The sequence below is a fragment of the Henckelia pumila genome, chromosome 4, assembly GCF_033568475.1.
Source record: "Henckelia pumila isolate YLH828 chromosome 4, ASM3356847v2, whole genome shotgun sequence".
Lineage (NCBI taxonomy): Eukaryota > Viridiplantae > Streptophyta > Magnoliopsida > Lamiales > Gesneriaceae > Henckelia > Henckelia pumila.
The window spans coordinates 143,088,041-143,100,499 of NC_133123.1; the positions used below are offsets into that span (position 1 = coordinate 143,088,041).

The 12,459-nt window shown below is 32.0% G+C and overlaps 1 protein-coding gene across 1 annotated transcript; it reads right to left on the reverse strand.

Moving 5' to 3' along the window:
* Positions 1–272: 272 nt before the first annotated feature.
* On the reverse strand, positions 273–2,858 carry LOC140861941 (uncharacterized). The gene has a single exon (XM_073264940.1). It carries the CDS (start codon positions 2,856–2,858, stop codon positions 273–275), a length of 2,586 nt encoding a protein of 861 aa, XP_073121041.1.
* Positions 2,859–12,459: the final 9,601 nt, after the last annotated feature.

Genomic DNA, 12,459 nt, shown 5'->3' on the forward strand with positions numbered 1-12,459 from the left:
CATTCCTCAAGATCTTCCAAATTATTAGACGCTTGAATACTTTTGACGAGCATGTCATCAATATAAACTTCCATGTTACGCCCGATCAAGTGTTCGAACATGGTATTTACCAGATGTTGATAGGTAGCTCCAGCATTTTTCAACCCAAATGGCATTACCTCATAACAATAAATTCCTCGATCAGTGATGAAACTTACTTTTTCCTGGTCTTCTGGCGCTAGGCCGATCTGATTGTATCCTTGATATGCATCAAGAAAAGTGAGCAGCTCGCATCATGCTGTCGAATCGACTAACAAGTCAATTCGAGGGAGTGGAAACGGATCTTTGGGGCATGCTTTGTTGAGATCAGTGAAATCTATACACAAACGCCACTTTCCTCCAGGTTTCGGTACTAAAACCACATTTGCAAGCCAATCTGGGTATGAAACTGGCCTGATGTACTTTGCAGCTAAGAGTTTCTTCACTTCCGCGGCTATATGCCGATTTTTCTCTGGACCAAATGCTCTTTTCTTTTGCTTCACCGGTCTCATTTTCGGATCAACACGGAGGTGATGAAGCGCATATTCATGAGGTATTCCTGGCAGATGCTCATCACCCCAAGCAAACACGTCCAAATTGCGACCAAGAAAATTTTTCAACTTTTCTTCCAGCTCAGGAGGTAATTCGGTCCCGATCTTTAGGGTTTTCTTGGGATCAGTTGGAATGATTGCCATATGTTTCAGAGTTTCGGTTGCTGTTATTCTCTCTTTGCTCTGGGCTTCTTCATCCACCAAATGTATTCCGTTTTCACGTAAAAATTTTCCAGGTTTCGGTGCTCTTTCCTCACTAGAAACTTGTCTTTTACGATTTCCTGATGAACCCCGCAATGTCACCGCATGACATTCTCTGGCTAGACGATGGTCACCAATGGCTTCTCCTACTCCTCTTGGAGTCGGAAACTTCAGCTTCATATGATATGTCGATCCGATGGCTTGGAATATATTGAGACTTGGTCGTCCCAATATCACATTGTATGCAGATGAAGCCTTTAATACAAGGAATTTCATCATTTTAGTAGATCTTTTGGGGTAAGAACCCAAGGAAAGAGGAAGCGTTACTTCTCCCAAAGCTTCAACTATTTCTCCGGAAAATCCAACTAGTGGAGTGTTCACTGGAGCTAACTGTGCATTACTAATACCCAACTTCACGAATGCATCATGAAAAATTATGTCGGCTGAACTTCCTGAATCCACTAGAATTTTCTTTACCCAAAAATTGGAGATTGTGGCTGAGATAATTAAAGCATCATTATGGGTGCCCCGAGGGTTCTCCAGATCTTTGTCACTGAATGATAATCCCTCTTGGATGGTTCCAATTTCATATATCGACAAGGATGTGGGGCTAGATAAATTGTTGGTTCCTTTTGCTGCCCGCAGAAGAGCTTTTCTTGCATTGTTCGAGTCGCCACAAGCAGGCCCCCCAGTGATTACGGCGATTACCCCTCCTAAGGGCAAATTTTCATCAGCTCGTTCATGTTGTTTCCCAGTTTCATCATGTCGCTTTTGATAGTCACGTTTTGGTTGTTCGTCCCGACGCCTGTCATCTCTCTTCTCACCGCGGGACTTGTCCACAAAATTTCCCAAATGCCCGCGTTTTATGAGTTTTTCAATTTCTGCTCGCAAACTAAAGCAATCTTCTGTAGTATGGCCTTTATCTTTATGAAAATAGCAGTACTTGTCCGAATGCTGGCGCTTTGGGTTATTTTGCATTGGGCGAGGGGGACGCAACAACCCTTGTTTTTCAGCCACTACCAGTATATCGGTCAGACGTGCATTGAGGGGTGTATTTTGGAGGCGGGGGCCCTGTGTTGTTCGCTTCTCGTCTCGCTTTCTAATATCTGATTTATCTTTTTCTCTCTTTCTTTTATTCAAGTAGTGTGGCTCTACAGATTCTTCAACCCGTATGTATTTCTCAGCTCTTTCCAATAATTCCTCTAAGTTTTTGGGCGGCCTTCCCGCTATTGATTCTTTGAACTTCCGATGGCGCAAATTTTGTTGCATTATTCCAGCTAACAAATCATGGTTCACGTGTAAAACTTCATGCACCGCATGAGTAAATCGCCGAACATAGTCCCTCAAACATTCTCCTTCTTTTTGAATGACTGTGAACAAATATGCCGCTGTTTTTGGGTATTTTTTGTTAATTGAGAATTGCTGGATGAAGCAGTCAGTAAGTTGCTCCAAATTGGCAATAGATCCAGAGGGTAACTTGTTGAACCATGTGAGTGCTCTTCCTGATAATGTTGTTCGGAAAATTTTACAGTACGCAGCATCTGTGATATCATACAAATCCGCTTTCGCGTAGAATTTGTCAATATGGTCTTGGGGGTCACTCGTTCCATCGAACTCAGGTAAGCTGGGGATTTTGACTCCCTTTGGTAATGCTTCAGATAATATATCATCAGTGAAGGGGCTTCGACGTGACGGCAAAATTGCGGACATATTCTCTCCAGTTACATGTGTGCGAGATCCATCCTTCCGAGCTGGATTAGTGATGTTGTTTTCGCCCAAAATGTCATGAACTGTGTGAACACTTGCTTCACCATCTTTCTGAGTAGTATTTTTCTTGGTCCCCCCTTGATCTTTATCATTCACTTTAGACTTATCTTTATTTGGGTCTCCGTTATTAGGGTCAAGAGATGACGAGCCTTCAGTCTGAGCCTTTTTCTTGCTGCTTTTGCGCTTGCGGGTTTCTAGGTACTGTGCAACTGCATCTTTTGCTGCGAGTGCTGCTGTGTTTTTCATTAGCGCAGTCAAGTCTTCACGGGTGAGAGTAATACTCGGCGGTGCGTTTCCATTGTTAATATTTTCTTGAGACATTTTTGAAGTAATATGTGTTCTCAATGACGTAGTGAACGGGTTCCTACAGACGGCGCCAAGCTGATGTAGCCAAAAATCACTTGTACTCGACACGTTGCTTCCGCAAAATCCGGAGTATCAACGAATCCTTGTATGTTCCTGATGGAGATCTTCAGTAGGTCGTTCCTACGTCACAAAACAAAGTCAGAGGAGCCGGGAGGGTTCCCGGCGAAGGCACTCCGACACTCAAGTCAGTTATTACTCAAGGAATAATAATCGAGAGTAGAGCAATATAGTGCTAAAGAAAGTGTGTACCTTAATAATGAGGTGACTTGAGCTATTTATAGATGTTTGGAGAGCTTTATGGGCTTGAGCCTCTTATGGGCTTTTGTAGAAATCGGGGCCTGCTTGAATTAAATATATATTATATTTAATTAAGCTTGGGCCTTTAAAATATTCGGAGTAGACCTTCATGATTGGGCTCAGGCCCAGTTGAATTTTTAGGTGTAACCTATCACATACCTTTCTTTGAAGAAAACTCTGTTCAAGAATGGAGCGAGATCTTATTCAAGAATGCGATGAACAAGTATCTACGTTTAATTTTTGAGACAATTATTTAATTTGTTTGCAAAAGACTTCGATATTGTTCTATTCGTTTCTTTTAAACTATTTGTTCTACTACCCTTTCGATGTTCTAATTCAGATTCAAGGGTGTTTTAAGTCAATTATAGTTTTTAGTTTCTATTATTTATGTTACCCATAGCGTCCTAAAATTCAAAAAACCTCATTTTCAATGCGATGTTATAATTATTAATTTTTTTTGGATTTCTATTAGTGGCAAAGTTTATTTACTTAGTAATACACGACGCACACGCGTTGAACGTGAAATGAAGGGAAGTGGCGGCGAATGTTGGATGAAATGCAAAAAAACAAATTTAAATATCAAAATAACTAAAAGTGAGGGTAACTTAATTACTACTCTCCTACAAACTTAATTTTTTTGTAACAGAAGGTTTAGGGTGAAATTAAGAAAACATAATCATTTTCTATCATGCCCCCAATTTTTATAAAATAGTATAGAACCAATAGCTAGAATTCAAGAAAAAAATTTCCGAGAATAATTGGTAATAAAGAAATAAGACCAAGGTAGACCATGTTCAAGAATGCACTGAAATGAGTATCATCTTATTCAACGTTTTCTTATTTAAAAATAATGCAACGTATGTAGTCCCTATTCGAGAATGCGATGAACACTTGTATCTACATTTATCTACGTTTAATTTTGTAGACAATTATTTAATTTGTTTGCAAAAGGCTTCGATATTGTTATATTCGTTCTTTTAAACTAATTGTTTCATTACCCTTTCGATGTTCTAATTCAGATTCAAGGGTGTTTTAAGTCATTTACAGTTTTAGTTTCTATTATTTATGCTACCGCTAGCCTCATAAAATTCAAAAAAAAAAAAAAAAACCATTCTAAATGTGATCTTCTAATTTTTTTTTTTTGGGATTTCTATTAGTTGCAAAGTTTATTTACTTACTGGTACACGATGCACACTTGTTGTGTGTATAATGTAGTTCATGAACATTATGTGATTCAGTGGTTGTGTGGAATATTGTAATTGATATCAAATATATTATTAGAACAACATAAATCCATGTGGAGGGAACAAATAAAAAATCATAATAAAAAAAAATCTTACGACATTGACATAGTCTAAAAGTTTCACCAATTGCAGTTTTTGTTGCTTATCGTGGAAGACGCATAACGTGAAACGAAGGAAAGTGGTGGCCGAATGTTGGATGAAATGCAGAAAACAAATTTAAATATCAAAATAACTGAAAGTGAGGGTAAGTTAAATTACTATTAAACCCACAAACTTAATTTTTTTGTAACAGAAAGTCTAGGGTGAAATTGGGAAAACATATTTTGGTGTGATTGACACACCAAAATTAGTTTCTATGATTGCCCCAACTTTTATAAAATAGTATATAGATACATGAAATAAAATTATTATCCTTTATAATTGTTCGATAAACCAACTATTTTACAAAATACTGGAAATGATAAAATACCGACTTTAGAATAAATTTATTTCATGCAAAATGAATTTCAAATTTACATGCCAAAAAATCCCAAGATCACGACTTTGACAAGTCGAAATTATTGAAATTTGAGAGACATAAAATCAAAAATTCAAAATTGAATTCTCAAATGAAATCTAAAATGGCCCTAATTCACAAAATAACCAATTTAAGAAATTCTGAATAATTTTTTTATTGAGTCAAAAAAGAACATGCGCCTTCTTTGTATAAGCCCTATAAGAAATAAATACTTAACTGATTCGAGATGGGCAATTTTCTTCCACACTTATATGGGCTTTTACGATTTATTTATTTTTTTCAAGTCCTGTTTAGTCTACACTCGAATGTAACAAAAAAAATCTGAAGAATTTGTATTAATTAGACAAATAGTGTCGATTTTAAGTCAACATAGTAGGCTACCTCCGGTAAATTGATTGAAATCAATTTGTTTATTCAAAATGAATAAATTTTCAAACTTACATTGAAATTATATACATAAGTTTTGCCTTATTCGCCAAAAATAATTTTTAAATATAAATTTAGCGCATATGCGTGAGTGAAAACGAGTGCCCAAAACTCCGATAGAAAAAAAAAAAAAAAAAGTAAATAAAAAGTGGACATGCAACACATGACCTGTCTTGTGTATTAATGCTTAGATAGAAGTTGGACCCAAAGTACTTGCGATTTTTATCCAAACACTGAAGGATGGAAGACAGAATTAAAGAATATATTTAGATTTCATAAGTGCTTTGAGAGGGCAATATGGCCACATGGGTTATCATTACATTTTGGGAATCACATTATTAATTCAGTCCTAATTATGACACTAATGATATCCTTCCCTTCTTGTTTATATATATATGTGTATTCAAATAAGTGGTGATCAATTACGTCTCAAGACTTGGTCAAACAATTCAGTTTCATTCATTACTTAAAAGTAAATTTAGTCGGAGCCTCTAATTATGAATTCTCCATTCTTGCCAATATATAAACATTTCCAAGAGAATATGCTTGCATGTGTGAGATTATAGTTCTTTTCAAATTTCTTGCTAAGAATTAAGCTCATAATAATAATTTTTTTCAAAATAAAAATAAAAATCCTACGACGTAATTGTGTGTACATCAAGATTTTATGGAGTTCAAAGATTTTGGAGAATAACTTAAAGTTCTTTTAGATCCCGTAATGCCCCAACTTGCAAGTTCGTTTAACAAATGTAGATCGAATAGCCTTAAACCCATCAAATACAACTGAAAAATAAACTAGATAGCATATAGCAACTGCTGACAAATTAATAAAAATATCACACATATATATATATATATATATATATATATATATATATATATATATATATATATATATATTAGTTTCTAAAAAAAAAATTATCAAGTTTATCCTATAAAATCTATGAATTTGGGCCCTGAATCTATTAATCAAAGAAAAAAAAAATAGGGTGGTGGGGCAAATTAAGTGAAAGGGGCTAGACAGAAGGATGAAAAGGAAAGATAAGAATATTGTTAGAAGAGAAAGGCAAAGGGTGGGCGAGGAGGAGCATGTGATGCAAAGCATACCCACACATGCATTTGAGAAAAGCAAAATGAAAGAAGAAAAAAGGTTAGGATTTTAGGGTTTGGAATAAAAGCATATATTTTATATCACAAATATAGTGACTTCTCATAGGTTTTGGGGATCAAAAGCAAAATGGGAATGGTTAGTGAAAGAATTTTTAGTCCCATCATCATGTGGTTTGGCTTCAATCTTATCACAATGTTCTGCTGGCTGCTGATCATACTCTCTGTCTAACAATTATTATTAATTATTATATATTTAAACATGCATTACAATGACAAAAGGCTGTAAAAATGTGAGGTGCCAACTATAAAGGGGAAATGAGTGGTAAAGTTTGTTGATGAAATTAATCTAGATACACTTGTTTTAATTTGTGTACCTTATATAAGTGACATCAAATGGGCCATGCGCATATATATTTCATTTTATTAGCTAGCATACTTTACCGATGAATGTTGATACATAGACGACATTCAATTTGTACCTAAGAAAGGTAACATCTTTCGGTGTCTTAATTTAATAATCACATATGTAATTTAGAGTGATCTCATACATTACTCGAATCGATATTCATGTTATTTTAGTGAATGATGCTTGACTCATATTCTAGCTCAACGTGTAGAATATCGATATGTGCTTAATTGAACTTTGATCAATGCATACATATATACATATCTCCTAGCTCGTTATCATTTAGTTATAAACCATTTCTTGTATATAATCTACTACATGATATCATTTGTTACAAACCATACCATATCGTATATATTGGAGAAGATGAAGTGGATCAATGTACAGTTGCACCCCATATCTATCTAGTTTACACAATATTTATAAATTTAGCCATCAAAGTAAATTAAATTCATAATATAACATTGCAACAAAATAAATGTATATGTTTAGTTAGGCTAACAAATTAAATCTTTGGCTGGACCCCTTGCATGTTAACTTAACCCACAATGTACTACAAGGGAAAACTAACTTTTTAACAGCATTTAAATTGATGTTTTTGAGTCATTCATTCACATGATATATAAATTTATCAGCAATTAATTGTATTATATCATATCTACCGCAATGGATCTCAATAATTTGACTTCTGTCCAACCTCTCATAAAGTAGGCAATTTAATATTAGACTCACTGATCCTTGATGGGCATGAAGTACCAAATTAAATATGATCCTCTTTAACCATATACTTTATATATATCGACTGATTTATAAGTTGTAACCCGCAAACTTACTAAATATATATATTTTACAATTCGTGATATATAGGTAAATTTTCTCTTGGGACGATTCTCATTATATATAGATCACAACTTAATTATGCTATTTAGTAAGTGCAAGATTTAATTTTAAGATAATACACGCCGTTCCTACAAGAAGGTTATAACATTGATTTGGAAAGAGGGAAATAATCTAATCTAACGACCATATACGAGGAAAACCAGAATGTAAAGATATAGCAAGTTAAGGAAAAGTTGTGGGGTCTCATGCTGCTTGTGGTTAATTACTTGGTTTGCATCTTAGCTATCGGCAGGAATATTGGGGAAAATTAATACAATATATTGGATTAATAAGAAGTTATGTTGAAAAAATGAATGATGTATATATGCAATCATAGTTATAAAATAAAATTTTAAAACATAAATATTTTTAAAAGCTATATATATTTTTTCCCTCTCGATCGATGGCTATAGCTATAAATTTATTTTCTATCAAATTCATGAATTCAGTCGCTAAGTTAGATATCTTTATAAATTCTTGTCGACTTTTGTACTCGAAAATTCTTTCTTGCGAATGAAGGAGTTGTTTGTTGGGTAAGTTATATATATCTTAACTTGCAGTCCACCAATTGGAGTCAAAAAGCAAAGAAAAATTTTCATTCAAGTGGTTGCTCGAATTGATTTGTATTCAAGTCTCGGGGTTTTCTGGTTCTTTGTTTGAGGGCCAAGCAATGAATTCCAGTGGTTGAGCTTTACGATCTTAATTACCTTTTCATCCGCCCCTATCGCTTTAATTAATTCCATTTTCTGTTTAATCTAATTAATTAATTTCTTGTGATTTAATTTGACCAACCCCTAATCACATTTATCAATCGTTCACAATCAATTATAAGTTGAGAAAATCACAAATGAATATTATAAGTTATATATGATCAATAATATATAGTAATAATAATAATAATTAGCTATAGAAAAATATGAAGTACTGGATGATTATATTAATGAAGACATAATTTCGTATTTGACTTTTGTTAGTGTTGGAGTGCAGCTAGCTCGTCGGATCTCTATTCAATTTAATTTAATTTCTAAAAGTATCACAAAGAATGCAAATGATGGGACTTAAAGGTTAATTAATACGACACGTATGATAAAGGCAATTGACTGTGAATTTTCAACTAATATTTGCATATATATTATTCGTTAATTAAGATGAAAATATTTCTAAAATCATGTGATCATTTGTTTTCTTGAAATTCTAATTATGATTTGATGTAATTAATCTATATATATATATGTAGATAGGGCATTGTGTCGTGCTATCATTAAATTGATGAAACCGCGCATTTGAATTGTGAATAAATGCAATTTCATGATATTACGCATATATAATATTGTTTTATATCATGGATGCAATTATAAATTAATGGTGGAGTCAGTCGATCGGTACACACATGACTACTTCAATAAGTTAAGGGCCGAAAAAAAATTAGATTTTCATAAATGTTTGAGTACTTAAATTTGAATGTGATATATGAATTTAATGATTCATGTGTAACCATTAATTATAAGCTTGATTTCACCAAAAACGAAATCTAATTAACATCTCAATGAGATAGGTTTTGAAAACTGGAGTACTTATTATTATTATTATTATTATTATTATTATTATTATTATTATTATTATATATTAAGTGAAAAGGTCTTATGGTCTCTTGGTATGTCAATAAATTGAAAATAAAAAAATTGTTTCCTCCACTATCTCAATTTTTTTCCCTTCATTATAATTTATTTATTTTTTTAATTTAACTATTTCTTTTCTTTTCACTCCAATTTTTGTATTTAATATATAATATCATCATTTTAACTGAAAGAATTAATTGAAATATAATTTTATTATAAAAATAAATTATTTTACACGCGGCGCATGCAACAAGGTTCTAGTTATTATTATTATTGTAAGACTTAATCATAATATAATGAGCAAATATATATGTTGATGGACCACTGCAATATTTGCCATTTATTAAATAAAAAATTTATTAAAAGCCATAAATTTTATTAATGGACCACGCTAGCTATGCAATCTGATATATAATATATGTAACGTTAGGGCATCCACCATATGTAGTCCCAATCATCTCCCGACGATCATCACTTTTGTTAATGATCTGTTTGATTGGAAGCAAAAATGGGGGTCATTTTTATAATCAAATCTAACATTACAAAGTAAAAATTAATAGTTATGTGGTCATAATATATTATAAATAGCATGATCAATATTAGAGTACGAATCTTGTATAATTTATTTTTCTTTGTAGTTCATTCTTGACTTAAAATAACGAAAAATATTATGTTATTTAGAAAAGAGCCACAGCGCACACAAGTCCAATGCATGTGTATATTTGAACGTTATAGAATTACAAATTAGTATATCTTCGCTTTCGCTATCTTATAAAAATTATAGCGGAGAATCTGTTTTTAATATATTTTCAAATGAATTTCAGCCCCGCTAATTAAATAATTAGATGAAAAAACAAGTATTTTTTAAAATAAACATTTACAAGTTAATTACGCATACATATAGAATGCTCGCAGTATTGCACTACGCTCAAAATATAATTGATTAATATTCTACAAACAATTGATTAATATGACTCAATCAAACATATTTTGCATGCGCTTAATTAGTCTTAACAGAACATACATATACGTAATTAAATAAGCAAAGTTTTCTTCTCTTTTCTTTTTTTTGAGAATAATAAGCAAAGCTAGCATGATACAGATACAATGAATTTATTAATTTTCTGTTGAATTTATTATCGTATATAAAATTTTTAATGTGCCAAATTTTAGCCAAAATTAATTAAGAAACTCATAAATAGATGGATCAAATTAAATTGATTTATGAGGAGTTATTATATTTTAAACGTTGAAGTATATGTATATCGAAATTAGATCATGAAATAATTGTAAATTAATAATCATATTAAACGCATATACGTGATAATATTGAACAATCAAATCGATACCAATTTTATTTATTTATTTTTTTAAAAAATAATAAAAATAAAATTAATATCAATTTCAATGGCATTTACCTACCAAACACACAAACAAACAAGACTTATCCTAGGGAACCACGCATCAAGACGAAGACCGATCGAGAAGATTAGCGAAACTAGAATTAGTATGATTTTACTGTTATCAATGGTGTTGTTGCTAGGCTACGGTTTGGTGAATCTGATTAATGAAAAAATTGATGCCTAATCAATAGTCATCTTTTGTTGGATTGAGTTTTTATTTTCTTAGACAATTTGAGTCTTTGACAAGCCCGAATGAAGTCCACACATTTTCTTTCTCAAGTACTTAATTCAGCCGATAAGAAACATTTAAGAAAAAAAAATGTTGGGATTTGGGGGAAAAAAATAAGCAAAGTATATATGAAAAAAATCAAGTAAATTAAAATTGTTTGGTATGAATAGAATTAATTAAGTGAAATTAAGAGGTAGTGGGGTATCACAAGGAGCTAGCCGAGCAAATGCGGCATGTGAGGTAGGAGACTACCAGCTGGTTATGTCTTAGTGCGTGGGGTATTCACCTTTTACTGTGTCCCCTCCCCTTGCCAATCTGTATTAGCATGTCTCTTTTATTCGTGAATATATGGATATATATATATATATAATTAATAATAATGTCCCCTCAATATATATATAGACAAAATCAAATATTTCATTAACTAATTAAGTAGCTTTTTCCTATAATTAATGCGAAGACATGCTAATATTTTGTAATACTTTCATTAATATTTTTCCACGCATATTTTGCATGAGAATTTGGGATTTTTGGGTCATGTCATGTGAGGTTTTTTCACTCTCATTGTTTACCTAATTTTCGAGACAATATATATAATTGCTAAATGTTTCTTCTTATTTATGTTATTTTTTTTAGCCATCTAAAGTTTCTCTAGGAAACGAATATACATATCATTTTTATTTTATGTTTTCTTGTGTGTATTAAATTCGTCATATATACGTAGCATATGCGAATTTCCATCCGTTTGGTGCGTCTTCCAAACATTTCCTTATTTAACATTTACATCCCTAAATATATATATGTAATTTGATTTCTTAATTAAAGAGAAAAAGGACAATCAACATTCTATGCAAAATGGTTAGTAGATTACAAAGCCATGTGGCATATGCTGTGTGTGGATAATCATGACAATCACCGTATATATTGGTAATCTTTTCAAATATCATATGGTCTGTTTCACTTAATGAGAAAATATTACATATATATATATTGAATTAATATTCATGATAATAGCAATAGTAACATGTTATGCAGTATGATACACTCCACGTACCATGCATAAGATAGTCTTTGCATTATATAATTTATATACAAGTAGAAACATGCATGATAAATGTATAATGTATTAACATAATAATATTGGAAGTACTTATTGAGTTAATGTATCAAAATGATTTCATATAATGCACGCACACGATAATTTGTGTCTAGATTTCTCACTTATTATTGTTAAGAAAATTTTAATTATTAATCAACATCAACAAATTACTTAATTATTTTTTAGAATCACTAAACTAAATTCATATAACATTATTTATTGATTCGTTACTATATATAATATTGATATTGATTATTATTAAAAACAAAGATAAAATGAAATGAAATACGTTGTAGATGAATTTATATATGTGTGGGCGTGTGAGTA

Excerpts from the sequence above, each read along its gene's own strand:
- LOC140861941 (XM_073264940.1), bottom strand. The coding sequence starts at position 2,858 with ATGTCTCAAGAAAATATTAACAATGGAAACGCACCGCCGAGTATTACT.